The 23,429-nt window shown below is 41.9% G+C and overlaps 1 protein-coding gene across 3 annotated transcripts in view; it reads right to left on the reverse strand.

Moving 5' to 3' along the window:
• The window catches only part of LOC131936715 (potassium voltage-gated channel subfamily H member 7), a 115,630-nt gene that overhangs the window by 36,692 nt on the left and 55,509 nt on the right, over nucleotides 1-23,429 (reverse strand). For all 3 annotated transcript variants that reach the window (XM_059293771.1, XM_059293770.1, XM_059293772.1), the window contains one exon: nucleotides 12,013-12,212. In XM_059293771.1, the coding sequence (XP_059149754.1) occupies nucleotides 12,013-12,212 (200 nt within the window). The remainder of the gene's footprint in view (nucleotides 1-12,012; nucleotides 12,213-23,429) is intronic.

Genomic DNA, 23,429 nt, shown 5'->3' on the forward strand with positions numbered 1-23,429 from the left:
CTGTGACTCGTTGTTCCCCTTTGATAGCCAAATAGAGAAGACGCAACTGTTCGACCGGATGGGGGCAGAAGGTGGGGACCAAATAGGGCTAAAAAATTGTCGTCAAATTAATGTATGTATTAAAAAAGTTATTTACAATTGTATTTTTTAACCATCGTCAAGGCCGAATTCTATCTCCCTAAAATCAAACACATTCTTTGGCCGGCAAAATTCTTTGAAAAAAAAACACAAAAAAAAAAACAAAGTCCATAGCTCGAGACGCCGCTAGATATATAGTGGGCTTTCGTGATGTCCGGTACTTCTTTACTGCATTGGTCCGGGATCCTAAATCCATTTTACACTTTTCAATGTTAATATGTGTTTGTAATATTGGTAGAACTTCTATCCTGTACTATCCTGTATCCTACAAATAGTCATAAATAATATAATACTAGAAACTTCGGTTTTATATACGTTTACTCGTTTTTGCTTTTACAAGAAATGACATAGTAAACTTTTAGGGCCTATAATTTTAATTATCTCCCCTGAGTAAGTTTTATAATGGTTGATGCTGACGTACATAGGCGCTTTGTTGTCTCTTTCAAGTTTTTCCCGAGCCGACCCCAATCCCACCCCTCTATCTTAGTCTCGCAGTGTATCGTTTATGAACTACTTCCTAACCGTACATTAACCACTTCAGCACATTTTGTCAGACACTAGACAGCACTAGTCAGCAGATATTAATTTACTTGCATAGTATTAGGTGCATCTAATTCACAAAGCAGGGAAGGGAAGATTATTTTCTATATAATTATTTAAAAATGAATTAGAACGTTTAGAATTAAGTGAACATTATTAATAGTCAATTACTATTCATAAATGACGTCATTGGTGGGGGGGGGGGGGAGGTATGAGAGTCTGGCTTTTATTAGTCGTTAAAAACGTGACGTCATTTGTGGATGCCCCCTCTCCACTCCCCCGATATCAGAACGTTATCTGACGCGTGAGCTGGCCACATACAGTTTTCCCTATGAAAAACATGTTTTTGTCTTTTATGCATTACTACATCATTCATCCGATCGCCATGAAAACTTGGGAAGCTCTTAAGTACAGCCCCGCAAAGGTTTCTGTCATAGGCCTCTGACATTTGTTTACATATTGGGGTGGTGGCGCCCTACAGAAATATGTGATTTAGCCCCCCAAGTTCCTCAGTGGTTATCTTTACACCTAGGATCCACTTATTGTGTGTACTGCACATGGGGTTAGGGTTACTATTGAATCCACCGGCGGCTAAGTCATTTGAAGCGTATCACATATGAGCAGTTTGGCCCCTACAGTCATTTAAAAGTTCACACAACACTAGGGATAAGTCTCGCTACTACATTCCATGCCTAAATCTAACCTAGGGTTGCACCCATCACTCGTGCAGTAATGTAACCGGTAGCTCCCAAGAGCCCCGTGACTCCCCTGACACCTGGGCCGTCGTTGAGGGACTTACAGCAAGCCTTGGTGTGTCTCGTTGGTAGTGTGGGACTTACAGCATGCCTTGGCGTGTCTCATTGGTAGTGTGGGACTTACAGCAAGCCTTGGTGTGTCTCGTTGGTAGTGTGGGACTTACAGCAAGCCTTGGTGTGTCTCGTTGGTAGTGTGGGACTTACAGCAAGCCTTGGTGTGTCTGGTTGGTAGTGTGGGACTTACAGCAAGCCTTGGTGTGTCTCGTTGGTAGTGTGGGACTTACAGCAAGGCTTAGTGTGTCTCGTTGGTAGTGTGGGACTTACAGCAAGGCTTAGTGTGTCTCGTTGGTAGTGTGGGACTTACAGCAAGCCATGGAGTGTCTCGTTGGTAGTGTGGGACTTACAGCAAGCCTTGGTGTGTCTGGTTGGTAGTGTGGGACATACAGCAAGCCTTGGTGTATCCGGTTTGTAGTGTGGGACTTACAGCAAGCCTTGGTGTGTCTCGTTGGTAGTGTGGGACTTACGGCAAGCCTTGGTGTATCCGGTTTGTAGTGTGGGACTTACAGCAAGCCTTGGTGTGTCTCGTTGGTAGTGTGGGACTTACAGCAAACCTAGGTGTGTCTCGTTGGTAGTGTGGGACTTACAGAAGCCTTGGTGTGTCTGGTTGGTAGTGTGGGACTTACAGCAAGCCTTGGTGTGTCTCGTTGGTAGTGTGGGCCTTACAGCATGCCTTGGTGTGGTAGTGTGGGACTTACAGCAAGCCTTGGTGTGTCTCGTTGGTAGTGTGGGACTTACAGCATGCCTTGGCGTGTCTAGTTGGTAGTGTGGGACTTACAGCATGCCTTGGTGTGTCTGGTTGGTAGTGTGGGACTTACAGCAAGCCTTGGTGTGTCTCGTTGGTAGTGTGGGACTTACAGCAAGCCTTGGTGTGTCTCGTTGGTAGTGTGGATATAACAGTGAAATATTGGTAGATTGTATCTTAGGAGTGTGTGTGTATTGCATCAGGGAGACAGTGGCTGTGCGCATGCGCGAGAGGAAGAAGAGAGAAGACGAGGCGAGAAAATGGCGAGGTCTTAGTGGACATAGTGCCTGTGTGAAACAAAATAAATATGAAAAACTACAGAAGAAGGCTTGTCTTTTGATTTATGTATATGTAATATAAAAGGTAGGAGAAAGGCCTATGACAAGTTTATATCTTGAACCCAGTCACACAAAAAGCCTGTGACATTTTGGTGTCAGAAGTGGTCGGTGCTCTACACCGTACAAGAAAGAATTAAATCTAGATTTAGTAGTGTAACTGAATAACTGTTCTTGCATCATTACGATGGAGCTCGATCTCTATGCCAAATACACTGAATTGGCTAATTCGGCGGGATACACTGGGGCAGAGAAGGCAAATTGGGTAGAAAAGAAGGTAGCTGAGGTTATTGAAAGGGAAGACAGAGCTTTAGAGAGGGAATTCGCTAAAGTTAAAATAGAAGCCGAAGATAGAGAAAAACAGAGACAATTAGAAGATAGAGAAAAACAGAGACAATTCGAAGATAGAGAAAAACAGAGACAATTCGAAGATAGAGAAAAACAGAGACAACATGAATTAGAATTAGAAAAAATTAAAATGAACCGATCTCAAGACAGCACTGTTAACAAAATGGACAATCGGAAGCCCAAATTCAGAGCATTCAAACCACAGGAAGAAAGTGTGGAAACTTATTTAATACACTTTGAGCAAATATGTAAGAGTTTTAATTATTCACCTGCTGGGAAGGCACAGGTTTTATTGTCTAATTTGACAGGAGAGACTATTGCCATAATAGCAAGTATGTCTGAGGCTGAAAAAGAAGACTATGACCTAGTAAAAGGAAGATTGATGAAACATTTTGGAAAGACAGAAGACTATTACAGAAAGACTATAAGAATTAACAACACTGGTGACATAAACCAGATCATTTTTGACATTCGCAAATGCATGAACAAAAGGCTAGAATTGGCAGAAATAGATTTAAAGAATCCTGAAACAATTATTGAACTCAACCTGATAGATCATGTTTTAAATAATGCAACAGATAGTTTATTCACTTTTTTGAGTGAAAGAAAAGTTAGGACACAGAAACAATTAATAGAACATCTAAATATTTAAAAGGATGCACATCCAGGGGGTGTTTTGGACAAAAGAGAGCAGGAAGAGATTTCAGCAGCAGTCTACAGTAGAAACTCTAGCAGGGATCAAAGAAGGTATGGCAACAGCAAGAGAGATAGAAGCAACAGTGCACCTACCACATGGAAACCAGACAGGTATAAATATAGCAGAAGCATAGAGTGTTACAACTGTGGAAAAAAAGGCCATGTAAAGTCTGAGTGTCTCAGCTCACAAAATAGAGATACATAATAATTACAGAGGAGGTTATGCACCTAATAACAATTATAGAAATCAAAGTAATTATTACAGACAAGAACAGTATGATGGACAAAGTAGAAATGAATTCCACAATCAAAGTAGACAGCCAAGAATGCGACCAGACAACAGTGGAGAAAATAGAATTAGTAGAAATAATCATCAAGAGATATCAGCAGGGGTAGAAGGGTCAGACATGGTGGCATCTGTTAGTCAAAGCAATACAACACTGAAGATGTTCCCAGCTAAAGTAAACAATGTCAGAGTAATGTGCCTGAGAGATGCAGGTTGCACATGCATTATTGTTAAGAAAAGTCTTCTAAGACCTGAACAATACATTCCTGGCATAATGAAAATGACATATGCCAACAAGAAATTTAAGGATGAGTGTGAGATGGCAGTAGTTGATATAGATTCTGCTTGGCTGAAAGGTAAATATAAAGTGGCAGTCATGGAAGAACCAATAGCAGACATGATTATTGGGAATGTAAAGGAGGTGAAAGAAAGCAATGAGGAAGATATAGATAGATGGGAAAGTCAAATTGGAGCAGCGGTTGAGACAAGAACACATACAAACACTAAAAGAACTACTAGAAAGACTAAGAAAACATTGGGTTACAATAGCACCAGAGAAACTGCATGTGGGAGTAAATACAGTAGAATTCCTAGGATTTAAGGTTGGAAATAAAGAAATTAGACCTACTGAAGGAAATAAGGACAACATATTAAATATCAAAACCCCTACTACAAAGAAAGAAGTGAAATCATTGTTTGGACTATGCAATTTTTATAATATTTTGTGGATAAATATGCTGAACTTACTACTCCTTTAAGATTTTACTTTCAAGTTTTAATATATAACATCAGTTATCATGCATATAGAACCTGATTTAGTGGATTCCCAGACATGCCTACCGTCCCGCCAAAATCGGAACCGTCCCGCCTTTTCACCAAAAAAAGTAATTTGTTCCGCCATTCCGAAATTGACTCAGTTGGTTCCGATTTTTTTGAAAAAAAAATTAATAAAGAAATGTAATCAAGTAAATTGAAAAAATTTCAGGAAAAAGCGATTATCTCCCTTTGGCACACGTTTCTGTTTCCTAGTTTACTTACAATATTTACCAGTATCATCTGATATTAGATCTAGTTAATAGTATATCTACTACTACTAGATCTAGAATTGTAACTAGATCTACTAGTAGATAGTGAATACTGATCTATCTTGTAAGTTTAACTTAACTAGTAACTACTATTATGAAGAACTTAGTTAGAAGTAACTAGGAGTTTTACTTGGTAGATCAAGGGTCTTTGCTCGTAACTTATATATTACATATGATGAAGCCTTCAGCATTTGTTATTCATATAGCCTAGAACATAGCAAGACATAAATAATCGAATCAATAATGTTCAGTTACTGGTTATTTTTTTTTTTTTTGAAATGTAAACTAACATTAAGCAGTATTTAAATGTATCCTAGAGACTAGTTATATGGGATTAGAAGCCTACTAATGTCATTAGAGTAATTTTTAATTAAGTATTTTTTATTTTTGACTTAGTAAAGTTGCGTCCGCGCGTATGTTCCTCTTTTTTACTTCAAATTCCTCTTTTTAGGCATAACTGTTCCTACTTTTGGCTGACAGGGGTAGGCGTGTCTGAGTGGATGTAACAATATAAATTTTAACCACTTTAGTGTATCACCAACCTCAACAGTTTAACAAAAAAAAAATTATTTCATTGATTAGCTCTACACATTCCTTTTTGGCTAACAAAATCTGTTACTCTTTATGTTGTGTGCATTGGTATTTAAGCATCAGTGATATAAAGTATAGCTACCACCACTGAGGACTACTAACATACATTACTTTACATGTTATTGATTTTTTTTTTAAATTTGTAAGTTAGAAAACCATTTAGGGTAAAGCATGGAGTTTGTTATCATAATTTGTTAACAAATGTTTAGTTTGTTACTGGACCTTGTATTTTGTTAACTCATGTTCATGAACATAACAGTTGTGTATTTCTTTTACACTTTATATGGTAATGCTAATGGATCCTATTGTTGTTTAAAGTTGTATTCAATTAACAGAGCTTAACTATGTGTTTGGAATCTTGACTTGGTAAATATTGCTTTCATAAGGAAAATGGATTTGTATAAGAACATTATGTCAAGAAAAGCTAACCTGTAAAGGGACTGCACAATACACTAGCTGAATTTTTTATCAAGACAGATTGAAGATGAAAAAACAAACATGGAGCTGACTAAAGAAAATAATGACCTGAGACATATCAGCCAATTCTTATAATGAAATTTTGAATGATGTAGTATGTGATGTGTACTTCCAGAGAACATTAACATTTTACAAATGTGAGCAGGATAGGAATAAGTCATAAAATGACTTGTATAAATATGTTTTACCACTATTTTAATTTAGTAATGAAAATGAACATACATTTTATTGTATTCTGTGATTTGTATGTATACTGTATATCTTGTTAAGTAATGAACATGATTATGGCAGTATGACCTGACAGATGTGGTAATTATATGTAATAACATGTGGTAATTATATTTATGATGAGGAGTTTACCTCAGCCAGTGAAGTAGGGAAATCAAGGATATGATTTGCCCATGGGAGCTATTGCATAGCTAGGATTTTGTTATACTAAAATAGAGTTTTCCTGAGTTATATTTATTTGAGATACACTAAGAGGCAATATTCCTTAGTGAGGTTTAATGATTTCCTTTTTTGTTACACTAAGAGGCAATATTCCTTAGTGAGGTTTAATGATTTCCTTTTTTGTTACACTAAGAGGAGATGTTCCTTAGTTAGAGTCATTTGTTCTTACTAAACTAAGAAGGTTTACCTAAGTTACAATTTTTCTTAATGGTGATACTTATAAGATAAGTGACGCTTTACACTCTGCCATGTATTTTATGAATATCATTGTCTTAATTTAAAAAAGTGTACATATAAAATAATCTAGGATGTTCATTAACAAGTTTCTTTTTCCACATGATTTTCATTTCACTGTTATGTTATCATGAAGATTTTATAGTAAATGTGATCTATATAACAAAAAAAAAATTAATTAATAAATTAATTTTTTTTAAACGGGAGAAAGTGCGTATAACAGTGAAATATTGGTAGATTGTATCTTGGGAGTGTGTGTGTATTGCATCAGGTAGACAGTGGCTGTGCGCATGCGCGAGAGGAAGAAGAGAGAAGACGAGGCGAGAAAATGGCGAGGTCTTAGTGGACATAGTGCCTGTGTGAAACAAAATAAATATGAAAAACTACAGAAGAAGGCTTGTCTTTTGATTTATGTATATGTAATATAAAAGGTAGGAGAAAGGTCTATGACAAGTTTATATCGTGAAACCAGTCACACAAAAAGCCTGTGACAGTGGACAAAGCCGCGCCCCAACAACTATGATCCAAGAAATGAACTGCCGACTTTGTTCACATTTAATTAAACTTCTGGAAAACAGGGCACACGTCTATAAATACACGATTGGTAACGTTTTGATGAAAGCCTCATAAAAATCTGTGTTGGACTAGATTTAGAGAGTCCGTGCTTCTACCTTGGAAAACTAAATAAGGTCAGCTAGTGTGTAGGAAAACCTCTGTTTCTTTAATTTATTCGTGTACCAGATGGAGAAAAAACTCGAATATATATATATATATATATATATATATATATATATATATATATATATATATATATATATATATATATATATATATATATATATATATATATATATATATATATATATATATAAATGTATATAAATAAGGGCCCAAAAACGGGTGGCCTTTTTTTCTAGTTCCGCCGCTGGTAAAGGGTTAAAGGTTAGGGTTGAGACAGTGTGTTAGTTACTGTAGAACAATCACGGAAGTAGAAACTCCGTTCGTTTTTTTTTTTTTTTTTTTTTTTTTACAAAATCACTAGTTTATCCAGTTGTAAAAAAATTAAGTTGTTTTTAGTCGAATTTTGGGCACCTAAACGGCACCTCTCTCCCTCGCATTGCGAAGTTTGGCGGTATGGTAGTAGCCAGGGGGAAATGACTGGGGTAAATGACAAGTTCGACCAAGATGGGATTGGTGGAGTTCATATCATCTCAAGTCTTCGAAGGATGAACTAGTTTTCCTCGAGCGATAACCGTTTAGTTTAAAGTTAATCGAGCATCATGAGCCCCGAATGTCAAAACCACAATCCTTCGATTAGCGTTTGTTCCATGCCCCTGAATTTATGTAACGTTCCTGAATTTACGTTCCATGTCCCTGAATTAAAGCTCCATGCCTCTGAATTTAAGTTCCATGCCCCTGAAGTTATGTAACGTCCCTGAATTTAAGTTCCATGCCCCTGAATTTAAGTTACATGCCCCTGAAGTTATGTAACGCCCCTGAATTAAAGCTCCATGCCCCTGAAGTGATGTAACGCCCCTGAATTTAAGTTCCATGCCCCTGAAGTTATGTAACGTCCCTAAATTTAAGTTCCATGCCCCTGAATTTAGTTCCATGTCCCTGAATTTAAGTTCCATGTCCCTGAATTTAAGTTCCATGTCCCTGAATTTAAGTTCCATGTCCCTGAATTTAAGTTCCATGCCCCTGAAGTTATGTAACGTCCCTAAATTTAAGTTCCATGCCCCTGAATTTAGTTCCATGTCCCTGAATTTAAGTTCCATGTCCCTGAATTTAAGTTCCATGTCCCTGAATTTAAGTTCCATGTCCCTGAATTTAAGTTCCATGTCCCTGAATTTATGTTCCATGTCCCTGAATTTATGTAACGTCCCTGAATTTAAGTTCCATGCCCCTGAATTTAAGTTCCGTGTCCCTGAATTTAAGTTCCATGTCCCTGAATTTATGTAACGTCCCTGAATTTAAGTTCCATGTCCCTGAATTTTGGTTCCACAAGCGCTTGGCAGGTAAAACACACTTAAAGAGATCGTCTTGCGTAGAGGTCGAATGACCGTAAGGTTTAGAGGTTGAATGACCGTAAGGGTTAGAGGTTGAATGACCTTAAGGTTTAGAGGTTGAATGACCGTAAGGTTTAGAGGTTGAATGACCGTAAGGTTTAGAGGTTGAATAACCGTAAGGTTTAGAGGTTGAATGATTGTAAGGTTTAGAGGTTGAATAACCGTAAAATTTAAATATGAATGAGCGTTAAGTTTAGAGTTTGAATTAACGGTAAAGTTTAGAGTTTGAATAAATGGTAATTTTTTTTTTTAAAGATCCGAACTTTGTTCTTTTAGCCGAGTGATCATGTTGATCCATTCTAACTGTTCAATGTTCTGCCCCCCCCCTTATTTTGGGCGACATAGTGCGGAAATGAATACGTTAAATAACGGGGTAGGGAATGGAGGGACCCACGGCAGTTCATTTCTATTCATGGACTGGTGGGTGAGGTCGGAGGGGGGGGGAAGGGGGGTGGTGGAGTGGGAGGGGGATTGAAGGAGAAAATAAAGTTCCGGTCAATAGCGCCAGCAAGAAATGTGCTATAAAGGGGGATAATCTGGTGTTGACTCTGTGGAAGTTACAAGTGGGCTGGCCAAGTTTGGCAGCTCAAGTGGGCTGGCCAAGTTTAGCAGCTCAAGTGGGCTGGCCAAGTTTGGCAGCTCAAGTGGGCTGGCCAAGTGGGCTGGCCAAGTGGAATGGCCAAGTGAACTGTCCAAGTGGACTAGCCAAGTGGACTGGCCAAGTGGAATGGCCAAGTAGACTGGCCAAGCGGACTGGCCAAGTGGACTGGCCAAGTGGACTGGCCAAGAGGATTGGCCAAGTGGACTGGCCAAGCGGACTGGCCAAGTAGATTGGCCAAGTGGACTGGCCAAGTGGACTGGCCAAGTAGACTGGCCAAGTGGACTGGCCAAGTGGACTGGCCAAGTGGACTGGCCAAATGGATTGGCCAAGTCGACTGGCCAAGTGGACTGGCCAAGTGGACTGGCCAAGTGGACTGGCCAAGTGGACTGGCCAAATGGAATGTCCAAGTGGACTGGCCAAGCGGACTGGCCAAGTGGACTGGCCAAGTGGACTGGCCAAGAGGATTGGCCAAGTGGACTGGCCAAGCGGACTGGCCAAGTGGATTGGCCAAGTGGACTGGCCAAGTGGACTGGCCAAGTAGACTGGCCAAGTGGACTGGCCAAGTGGACTGGCCAAGTGGACTGGCCAAGTGGATTGGCCAAGTGGACTGGCCAAGTGGACTGGCCAAGTGGATTGGCCAAGTGGACTGGCCAAGTGGACTGGCCAAGTGGACTGGCCAAGTTTGGCAGCTCAAGTGGACTGGCCAAGTGGACTGGCCAAGTGGACTGGCCAAGTGGACTGGCCAAGTTTGGCAGCTCAAGTGGACTGGCCAAGTGGCCTGGCCAAATGGACTGGCCAGGTGGACTGGCCAAGTGGACTGGCCAAGTGGACTGGCCAAGTTTGGCAGCTCAAGTGGACTGGCCAAGTGGCCTGGCCAAGTGGACTGGCCAAGTGGACTGGCCAAGTGGACTGGCCAAGTGGACTGGCCAAGTTTGGCAGCTCAAGTGGACTGGCCAAGTGGACTGGCCAAGTGGACTGGCCAAGTGGACTGGCCAAGTGGACTGGCCAAGTGGACTGGCCAAGTGGATTGGCCAAAAGGACTGGCCAAGTGGACTGGCCAAGTGGACTGGCCAAGTGGACTGGCCAAGTGGACTGGCCACGTAGACTGGCCAAGTGGAATGGCCAAGTGGACTGGCCAAGTGGACTGGCCAAGTTTGGCAGCTCAAGTGGACTGGCCAAGTGGACTGGCCAAGTGGCCTGGCCAAGTGGACTGGCCAAGTGGACTGGCCAAGTGGACTGGCCAAGTGGACTGGCCAAGTGGACTGGCCAAGTGGACTGGCCAAGTGGACTGGCCAAGTGGACTGGCCAAGTGGACTGGCCAAGTGGACTGGCCAAGTGGACTGGCCAAGTGGATTGGCCAAAAGGACTGGCCAAGTGGACTGGCCAAGTGGACTGGCCAAGTGGACTGGCCAAGTGGACTGGCCACGTAGACTGGCCAAGTGGAATGGCCAAGTGGACTGGCCAAGTGGACTGGCCAAGTTTGGCAGCTCAAGTGGACTGGCCAAGTGGACTGGCCAAGTGGACTGGCCAAGTGGACTGGCCAAGTGGACTGGCCAAGTGGACTGGCCAAGTGGACTGGCCAAGTGGACTGGCCAAGTGGGCTGGCCAAGTGGACTGGCCAAGTGGACTGGCCAAGTGGACTGGCCAAGTGGAATGTCCAAGTGGACTGGCCAAGCGGACTGGCCAAGTGGACTGGCCAAGTTGACTGGCCAAGTGGACTGGCCAAGTGGACTGGCCAAGTGGATTGGCCAAGTAGACTGGCCAAGTGGAATGGCCAAGTGGACTGGCCAAGTGGAATGGCCAAGTGGACTGGCCAAGTGGGCTGGCCAAGTGGACTGGCCAAGTGTCCTGGCCAAGTGGACTGGCCAAGTGGATTGCCCAAGTTTGGCAGCTCAAGTGGACTGGCGTAGTTGCCTGGCCAAGTGGACTGGCCAAGTGAACTGGCCAAGTGGACTGGCCAAGTGGACTGGCCAAGTGGCCTGGCCAAGTAGACTGGCCAAGTGGAATGGCCAAGTGGACTGGCCAAGTGGGCTGGCCAAGTGGACTGGCCAAGTGGCCTGGCCAAGTGGACTGGCCAAGAGGACTGGCCAAGTGGAATGGCCAAGTGGACTGGCCAAGTGGGCTGGCCAAGTAGACTGGCCAAGTGGACTGGCCAAGTTTGACAGCTCAAGTTGGCTGGCCAAGTAGGCTGGCCAAGTGGAATGGCCAAGTGAACTGGCCAAGTGAACTGGCCAAGTGGACTGGCCAATTGGACTGCCTAGATTGAAACGCCCGAGCGAAATTGCAGGCACTTCTAACTGACATATACGGTTCGTGGTTGGTACGTGGGTTAAGACATGAAGACAATGCAACATGACTTCAAATTAGACTTAATTGGAAACCTAATTTTTTTGAATTAATTAAATTTTTGACCAAATTAGTAGGCAGTCTTATCCAACTACACCACACTATTATACACGCGTCACCACGTTCAATAGCTGCGCCTCTGGGGTGACACCATTAAGTGCCGCACCGGGTAACACAAGACCTCGCTACGCCACTGACGGGTTGGACTATGGGATCAGCCTAATGTAAGAAATGTAAGGAGTTGTAATAACTAGCTTACATTGTTCATGTCAATGCCGTTAGTGTAGGACCAAGTGTGCTGAAAGGACTCCTGGAGTCTGTTGGCCAAAGTCTTTGGGATGTGATGGAAGTTGACAAACTCTTTGACGCTCTGAACTTTCTCGTGGTACTCGTCAGAACCTTGGTACACCCTCAACATGATGGAGGACACGTTCCCAAAGATGGCGGCGCTCAGCAGGGCTGTGAACAAAGTTAACATCAAGGGGCGCTCATGGCCAGATGACAACAATGGCCAGATGACAACAATGGCCAGATGACAACAATGGCCAGATGACAACAATGGCCAGATGACAACAATGGCCAGATGACAACAATGGCCAGATGACAACTACGGCCACAAAAACTACTGACGTTTACATCAACACAAACTACTGACTTTGATATCAAAACAAACTCCTGACTTTTACATCAACACAAACTACTGACTTTGATATCAAAACAAACTACTGACTTTTACATCAACACAAACTACTGACTTTGATATCAAAACAAACTACTGACTTTTACATCAACACAAACTACTGACTTTGATATCAAAACAAACTACTGACTTTTACATCAACACAAACTACTGACTTTGATATCAAAACAAACTACTGACTTTTACATCAACACAAACTACTGACTTTGATATCAAAACAAACTACTGACTTTTACATCAACACAAACTACTGACTTTGATATCAAAACAAACTACTGACTTTTACATCAACACAAACTACTGACTTTGATATCAAAACAAACTCCTGACTTTTACATCAACACAAACTACTGACTTTGATATCAAAACAAACTACTGACTTTTACATAAACACAAACTACTGACTTTGATATCAAAACAAATTACTGACTTTGATATCAAACAAACTACTGACTTTTACATCAACACAAACTACTGACTGATATCAAAACAAACTACTGACTTTTACATCAACACAAACTACTGACTTTGATATCAAAACAAACTCCTGACTTTTACATCAACACAAACTACTGACTTTGATATCAAAACAAACTATTGACTTTTACATCAACACAAACTACTGACTTTGATATCAAAACAAACTCCTGACTTTTACATCAACACAAACAACTGACTTTGATATCAAAACAAACTCCTGACTTTTACATCAACACAAACTACTGACTTTGATATCAAAACAAACTATTGACTTTTACATCAACACAAACTACTGACTTTGATATCAAAACAAATTACTGACTTTGATATCAAACAAACTACTGACTTTTACATCAACACAAACTACTGACTGATATCAAAACAAACTACTGACTTTTACATCAACACAAACTACTGACTTTGATATCAAAACAAACTCCTGACTTTTACATCAACACAAACTACTGACTTTGATATCAAAACAAACTATTGACTTTTACATCAACACAAACTACTGACTTTGATATCAAAACAAACTCCTGACTTTTACATCAACACAAACAACTGACTTTGATATCAAAACAAACTCCTGACTTTTACATCAACACAAACTACTGACTTTGATATCAAAACAAACTATTGACTTTTACATCAACACAAACTACTGACTTTGATATCAAAACAAACTCCTGACTTTTACATCAACACAAACTACTGACTTAGATATCAAAACAAACTACTGACTTTTACATCAACACAAACTACTGACTTAGATATCAAAACAAACTATTGACTTTTACATCAACACAAACTACTGACTTTGATATCAAAACAAACTCCTGACTTTTACATCAACACAAACTACTGACTTTTACATCCAAACAAACTACTGACTTTTCAACCCTAACCCTTTAAATCAATTAACAATCCCTAGCCCTAACCCTAACCCTAAAAATTCATTTAACTATACATACCACAACGCTTAAAAGTCGTTAGTAAATCGTATCCCCAACTATAGTAACCCATATGATTAATCTAACCCTAACCCTAACCCGTATAAGATCAGTCGCTTACGGCGGATACCTCTAAAGGGCTGGGAAATGAGCGGCTTTCAGTGCCTGCGTCACATCCGGTTCATTGATCCAAGTAACTGATGGCTGATCAAACTTGTTGCCAGCACCTAACCCCCCCCCTGCTAACCCATCCCATATTTTCCTGCTACCCCCCCCCCCTCCTGCTAACCCATCCCATATTTTCCTGCTACCCCCCCCTCCTGCTAACCCATCCCATATTTTCCTGCTACCCCCCCCCCCCTCCTGCTAACCCATCCCATATTTTCCTGCTACCCCCCCCCCCCCTTCTGCTAACCCATCCCATATTTTCCTGCTACCCCCCCCCCTCCTGCTAACCCATCCCATATTTTCCTGCTACCCCCCCCCCCTCCTGCTAACCCATCCCATATTTTCCTGCTACCCCCCCCCCTCCTGCTAACCCATCCCATATTTTCCTGCTACCGCCCCCCCTCCTGCTAACCCATCCCATATTTTCCTGCTACCCCCCCCCCTGCTAACCCATCCCATATTTTCCTGCTACCCCCCCCCCCCTCCTGCTAACCCATCCCATATTTTCCTGCTACCCCCCCCCCCCTGCTAACCCATCCCATATTTTCCTGCTACCCCCCCCCTCCTGCTAACCCATCCCATATTTTCCTGCTACCCCCCCCTGCTAACCCATCCCATATTTTCCTGCTACCCCCCCCCCCCTCCTGCTAACTCATCCCATATTTTCCTGCTACCCCCCCCCCCTCCTGCTAACCCATCCCATATTTTCCTGCTACCCCCCCCCCTCCTGCTAACCCATCCCATATTTTCCTGCTACCCCCCCCCTTCTGCTAACCCATCCCATATTTTCCTGCTACCCCCCCCCCTCCTGCTAACCCATCCCATATTTTCCTGCTACCCCCCCCCTCCTGCTAACCCATCCCATATTTTCCTGCTACCCCCCTCCTGCTAACCCATCCCATATTTTCCTGCTACCCCCCCCCTCCTGCTAACCCATCCCATATTTTCCTGCTACCCCCCCCTCCTGCTAACCCATCCCATATTTTCCTGCTACCCCCCCTCCTGCTAACCCATCCCATATTTTCCTGCTACCCCCCCCTCCTGCTAACCCATCCCATATTTTCCTGCTACCCCCCCCTCCTGCTAACCCATCCCATATTTTCCTGCTACCCCCCCCCTTCTGCTAACCCATCCCATATTTTCCTGCTACCCCCCCCCTTCTGCTAACCCATCCCATATTTTCCTGCTACCCCCCCCCCCTCCTGCTAACCCATCCCATATTTTCCTGCTACCCCCCCCCTCCTGCTAACCCAGCCCATGAAATATCGCAACGTTAATGGGAGCAACCTAATCGACATCATAGCACCACATAGACCACATAGACCACATAGACCACACAGCACCACATAGACCACATAGACCACATAGCACCACATAGCACCACAAAGACCACATAGACCACACAGCACCACACAGCACCACATAGAACCAAACAGCACCACATAGAACCAAACAGCACCACATAGACCACATAGACCACATAGCACCACACAGCACCACACAGCACCACATAGACCACATAGACCACATAGCACCACACAGCACCACACAGCACCACATAGACCACACAGCACCACATAGAACCAAACGGCACCACATAGACCACATAGACCACATAGCACCACACAGCACCACAAAGACCACATAGACCACATAGACCACACAGCACCACAAAGACCACATAGACCACACAGCACCACACAGCACCAAACAGCACCACATAGACCACATAGACCACACAGCACCACATAGACCACACAGCACCACATAGACCACACAGCACCACATAGACCACACAGCACCACATAGACCATATAGACCACATAGCACCACACAGCACCACATAGACCACATAGACCACATAGCACCACATAGACCACATAGACCACATAGACCACACAGCACCACATAGACCACACAGCACCACAAAGACCACACAGCACCACACAGCACCACATACACCACACAGCACCACATAGACCATAGAGACCACACAGCACCACATAGACCACATAGACCACATAGACCACACAGCACCACATAGACCACATAGACCACATAGCACCACATAGACCACACAGCACCACATAGACCACACAGCACCACATAGAACCAAACAGCACCACATAGACCACACAGCACCACATAGACCACATAGACCACACAGCACCACATAGACCACATAGACCACATAGACCACACAGCACTACATAGACCACATAGACCACATAGCACCACATAGACCACACAGCACCACACAGCACCACATAGACCACACAGCACCACATAGACCACATAGACCACACAGCACCACACAGCACCACATAGACCACATAGACCACACAGCACCACAAAGACCACATAGACCACATAGACCACATAGACCACACAGCACCACATAGACCACACAGCACCACACAGCACCACATAGCACCACACAGCACCACATAGACCACACAGCACCACATAGACCACATAGACCACACAGCACCACACAGCACCACATAGCACCACATAGACCACACAGCACCACATAGACCACATAGACCACATAGACCACACAGCACCACACAGCACCACATAGACCACATAGACCACACAGCACCACATAGACCACATAGACCACACAGCACCACATAGACCACACAGCACCACATAGAACCAAACAGCACCACACAGCACCACACAGCACCACATAGACCACATAGACCACATAGACCACATAGACCACATAGACCACACAGCACCACATAGACCACACAGCACCACATAGAACCAAACAGCACCACATAGACCACATAGACCACACAGCACCACACAGCACCACATAGACCACATAGCACCACATAGACCACACAGCACCACATAGCACCACATAGACCACATAGACCACACAGCACCACATAGACCACACAGCACCACACAGCACCACATAGCACCACACAGCACCACACAGCACCACATAGACCACATAAACCACACAGCACCACATAGACCACACAGCACCACATAGACCACACAGCACCACATAGACCACACAGCACCACAAAGACCACATAGACCACACAGCACCACATAGACCACACAGCACCACATAGACCACACAGCACCACATAGACCACACAGCACCACATAGACCACATAGACCACATAGACCACACAGCACCACAAAGACCACATAGACCACATAGCACCACACAGCACCACATAGACCACACAGCACCACACAGCACCACATAGACCACACAGCACCACATAGACCACATAGACCACATAGACCACACAGCACCACATAGACCACACAGCACCACATAGACCACACAGCACCACACAGCACCACACAGCACCACATAGACCACATAGACCACACAGCACCACATAGACCACACAGCACCACATAGACCAAACAGCACCACATAGACCACATAGACCACATAGACCACACAGCACCACATAGACCACATAGACCACATAGACCACACAGCACCACATAGACCACACAGCACCACATAGACCACACAGCACCACATAGACCACATAGACCACATAGCACCACACAGCACCACATAGACCACACAGCACCACATAGACCACACAGCACCACATAGACCACACAGCACCACATAGACCACATAGACCACACAGCACCACATAGACCACACAGCACCACATAGACCAAACAGCACCACATAGACCACACAGCACCACATAGACCACACAGCACCACACAGCACCACATAGACCACACAGCACCACACAGCACCACTTAGACCACACAGCACCACACAGCACCACACAGCACCACTTAGACCACACAGCACCACACAGCACCACATAGACCACACAGCACCACATAGACCACACAGCACCACACAGCACCACACAGCACCACATAGCACCACACAGCACCACACAGCACCACATAGACCACACAGCACCACATAGACCACACAGCACCACACAGCACCACACAGCACCACATAGCACCACACAGCACCACACAGCACCACATAGACCAAACAGCACCACATAGACCACACAGCACCACATAGACCACATAGACCACACAGCACCACATAGCACCACACAGCACCACATAGACCACACAGCACCACATAGACCACACAGCACCACACAGCACCACATAGACCACACAGCACCACATAGACCAAACAGCACCATAAATTTATCACATCATGATTACCATCTCATCTCCATAGAAGAGCAGATCGCCTACAGCTGATGTAAAATATGACCAACCCCCCCCCCCCCCCCCCCCGTCTAGAGCCGGTAAATTGCAATATCTCCCCTCCACCCAAGGAGCGGATGTCAATATTTGAATGCTATTTCGGGTTTTCCTGAGGAGCGGTATGAGCCGACTACGTCAACACGGAATGTCGAGATTGCTTACTCCTGGGACCATAGGGCTTGTTTTATGTACAGGAATTCAGTTGCTCGAATGTTCTAGAGTCTTGGACTTGTTTTATGTAGATAAATGTGATTTGTGGAATGTTCTGGAGAACCTTGGACTTAATTTATGCAGAAAACTGTGGTTGGTAAAATGTACTATTGAGCTTTTGCTAAATGGGGCGACTTCAATTTATTTTGTAATGAATTATCTTAGTTTTCAAGTAGACTTAAAATACAACGGGAGTGACCTCCCTCAAACTTTCTCCCGTATAATCGTATATAACAGTCGTTATCAACAGTCTATGTACGTTAGAGACACTAATGTTTTTTTTTTAAAGAGAACATTTTGGGGTGTTAAATAATGCCTTTAAAGAATACGATAAAAAATTGAATTCTGAAGTTTTCGGTGATCCTATAATAACACTACAAACTGTTCCTGAAATTTAAAAAACGCATATAAAAATAAAAACATTCCTCTCTCCTCAAGTGGTCACTGGTGTTTGTACAAGCTTTTATTTAACTGTCTGCCTGTCTGTCTGTCTGTCTGCATCTCTTCTTGTAGGAGCAAATCCCCCCCCCCCCACCAATAGAACATCACCCCCCCCCCCCGCAAAAAAAGCCGAAATATAATTTATATAGAAAATATATACTTTTACCAGTTTTGCCCCCCCTCCTCCCCATCTTCCCCGGAGAATTTTATTCGCCCCTGCTAAAAATTTCAAGTGCGCCACCTCCTACCCCCACCCCTGGATAAAAGTCTGAAAGAAACACTGCGTGAGTAAGGTTTAGCGGCCAAAAATAGAAAACGTGTCTAGATTAGAGAAGTATGGTCTACCTTTAGTCTCCAAAAGCAACCAGTGTTTCTTTCAGATTTTTTTTATCTCTGAGAGGTGGGGGGCACTTGAAGTTTTCCGGGGGGGGGGGGGGGGTGAACTCTAGTACATATGTCGTTATAGGGGTTTTGACTTTCTTCGATGAGCTATGCTCCCCCCACCACCCTCCCGAATAGTTGCCTGAAAGAAACTCTGAATGGCACTTTTGTCAAGTTTGAGCTTAGGTGCAAGGTTTAGGGGTTAGGGTTAGGGTTATGGTTAGGTGCAAGGTTTAGGGGTATGGCTACGACAATATTTAGTATCGTTGTGCAGCAACTACGTGTAGAGTTAGGTTAAATCCGGTTTGAGCTTTGATGCAAGGTTTAGGGGTATGGCTACGACAATATTTAGTATCAATGTGCAGTAACTACGTGTAGAGTTAGGTTAAATCCGGTTTGAGCTTAGATGCAAGGTTTAGGGGTATGGCTACGACAATATTTAGTATCAATGTGCAGTAACTACGTGTAGAGTTAGGTTAAATCCGGTTTGAATACCGATTCTGGATAAAAATGCGTTTTCAATGACATTTTTCGTTTCCGAAAAAAGTAACATGTATACCAAACATGTCGTAACATGCATACCAAACATGTCGTAACATGCATACCAAACATGTCGTAACATGCATACCAAACATGTCGTAACATGCATACTATACATGTCGTAAGTGTAAAAGTGATGTAAGAATACAATCGTATACATAGCTACATGAAATTTCGTCCACTTGACTAAAATGGTGCTCATGTTCGCATGTTTACAGTGTACACGCATACACACCGACTTCGGGACAAAATTGATAAACTGTTTTTTTAAAAGTAAGGGAGATGTGGAGATGTAAAAAGTCGAGGTATTGACATTTCAATTTTATTTTCTTGCACGATTACAAGACTTTCTGTATACTCCGTTAAAGGGAAAGTAAAGATGAAGCTTCTTATTATTCGTTGGACAAAATAATTTATAAAACATAGAAATGAATTAAAGTCTTGACACATTTTATAAGTTTTTTTGACGTTCGGTGCAAGTTTCTTAAGTCTCTAGTCTAATGAAAATAAACTGTTTCAAAAATATGCGTCTAATCTTTGCATGAGGAATCCTAATATTCCTCTCCGTGTTATTTCAAATAACAATCTAATAATTACAATTTATGTTACCATCGTTGAAAAAAAAATCTACCAATTCAAGAACGATAGTGTTAGTATAATTTTTTGGTTCGCCCATTAATAAAAACTACCTTTTCAAAAACGATATTGTTAGTATAATTTTTGTTCGGTCCATTAACAAAAACTACTTTTTCAAAAACGATATTGTTAGTATAATTTTTTGGTTGGCCCATTAATAAAAACTACCTTTTCAAAAACGATATTGCTAGTATAATTTTTGTTCGGTTAGGGTTAGGGTTATCTAATACTTGTAACAAAATAGACCCAGTGCTCTGATGTTAATAAGACATGATAAAATAAAATATGATATATGATAAAACTAAAATATGATATATGATAAAACTAAAATATGATATATGATAAAACTAAAATATGATATATGATAAAACTAAAATATGATATATGATAAAACTAAAATATGATATATGATAAAACTAAAATATGATATATGATAAAACTAAAATATGATATATGATAAAACTAAAATATGATATATGATAAAACTAAAATATGATATATGATAAAACTAAAATATGATATATGATAAAACTAAAATATGATATATGATAAAACTAAAATATGATATATGATAAAACTAAAATATGATATATGATAAAACTAAAATATGATATATGATAAAACTTCGCCATACTTTGTTGACTAACAAATCCGAGGCGTAGCGACCCCTCCCGGCGCACGGGACGAACTTTCAATTTGGCGCCCCCCCCATATATATATATATATATATATATATATATATATATTTATATATATATATATATATATATATATATATATATATATATATGCGTACAATACGCTTTAGTTCACCTTTTTTCACAGTTACACAATCGTTCAATACGCTTTAATTCACTTGGTTTTTTTTATAAATGATAAGGTTATCTACTTACCTATCCACTATAAATCATTCCGATTTTAGTCGGCAAAAAGCGCCCCCCCCCTCTCTCTCTATCTAACAAAAGCGGTTTTTGGCCAGTTACTGTATCTTAAGAGTATTTGTTTTACAGTTACACAGTCAATAAAGAAAACAGTCCAATCGATATTTAATGGCTTTTAGCCATTAAGGGGATAGGCTCCCGAAAAAAACAGGGAAAAAAACTTTTTAGTTAAAAAGCCTTTTTCATTTATTTGTGTATGTATAAGTTAGGGTACTTAAGGAAAAATATTTGGATGTACCAGGGACTCTTCTGAAAATATGGTTGCCATGGAAACGGCGGCCATCTTGGAAAAAACTACCTTTTGTGGAGTTCTAAAATTTCCTAAAGTAACATATAAACCGCCCATATAATCATTGATCTTTATTGTACTAACATCAATAGAGTGAGCTGGCTAATTTTTGTAACCGAAACACAGCTAGACATATTTTTTTTCAAATTTTCAAAAAAATATGTGGTGAAATTCCATTGAATTTAGCATTATTTTCATTGGAATTTCGTCACACCAAATTTTGAAAATTAAAAAAAAATATTTCTAGAGTGATTTCTGTTACAAACACTAGCCAGCTGACTCTATTAGCGTTAGTACAAGAAGGATCAATGGTTATATAGCCGATATTTATGTTAGTTTATGAAATTTTAGAACTCCAGAAAAGGATGTTTTTTTCAAGATGGCCGCCATTGCCATGGCAACCATTTTTTCAAAATATTCCCTGATGCATGGAAATATTTTCCTTCAAGTACCCTAACTTAGATATACACAAATGAATCAATAAAAGGTTTTAATTAAGAAGTTGGTTTTTTCTGGAGCCTACCCCCTTAAATTTTCTAACTGCAGCTAAAAATGAGCTTTTACATTTTACTTTTTCTACCCTTTTTGGCGCCTCTAGAGTTGACTTACAGCCTAGGGTTAGGGTAAGGGTTAGAGTTTAGATCTAAAGTTGACTTACAGCCTAGGGTTAGGGTAAGGGTTAGAGTTTAGATCTAAAGTTGACTTACAGCCTAGGGTTAGGGTAAGGGTTAGAGTTTAGATCTAAAGTTGACTTACAGCCTAGGGTTAGGGTAAGGGTTAGAGTTTAGATCTAAAGTTGACTTACAGCCTAGGGTTAGGGTTAGGGTTAGAGTTTAGATCTAAAGTTGACTTACAGCCTAGGGTTAGGGTAAGGGTTAGAGTTTAGATCTAAAGTTGACTTACAGCCTAGGGTTAGGGTAAGGGTTAGAGTTTAGATCTAAAGTTGACTTACAGCCTAGGGTTAGGGTTAGGGTTAGAGTTTAGATCTAAAGTTGACTTACAGCCTAGGGTTAGGGTAAGGGTTAGAGTTTAGATCTAAAGTTGACTTACAGCCTAGGGTTAGGGTAAGGGTTAGAGTTTAGATCTAAAGTTGACTTACAGCCTAGGGTTAGGGTAAGGGTTAGAGTTTAGATCTAAAGTTGACTTACAGCCTAGGGTTAGGGTTAGGGTTAGAGTTTAGATCTAAAGTTGACTTACAGCCTAGGGTTAGGGTAAGGGTTAGAGTTTAGATCTAAAGTTGACTTACAGCCTAGGGTTAGGGTTAGGGTTAGAGTTTAGATCTAAAGTTGACTTACAGCCTAGGGTTAGGGTAAGGGTTAGAGTTTAGATCTAAAGTTGACTTACAGCCTAGGGTTAGGGTAAGGGTTAGAGTTTAGATCTAAAGTTGACTTACAGCCTAGGGTTAGGGTTAGGGTTAGAGTTTAGATCTAAAGTTGACTTACAGCCTAGGGTTAGGGTTAGGGTTAGAGTTTAGATCTAAAGTTGACTTACAGCCTAGGGTTAGGGTTAGGGTTAGAGTTTAGATCTAAAGTTGACTTACAGCCTAGGGTTAGGGTTAGGGTTAGAGTTTAGATCTAAAGTTGACTTACAGCCTAGGGTTAGGGTAAGGGTTAGAGTTTAGATCTAAAGTTGACTTACAGCCTAGGGTTAGGGTAAGGGTTAGAGTTTAGATCTAAAGTTGACTTACA

This window comes from Physella acuta, unplaced genomic scaffold (genome assembly GCF_028476545.2).
Source record: "Physella acuta isolate Inbredline_101_S28 unplaced genomic scaffold, ASM2847654v3 ptg000186l, whole genome shotgun sequence".
NCBI classification, from domain to species: domain Eukaryota; kingdom Metazoa; phylum Mollusca; class Gastropoda; family Physidae; genus Physella; species Physella acuta.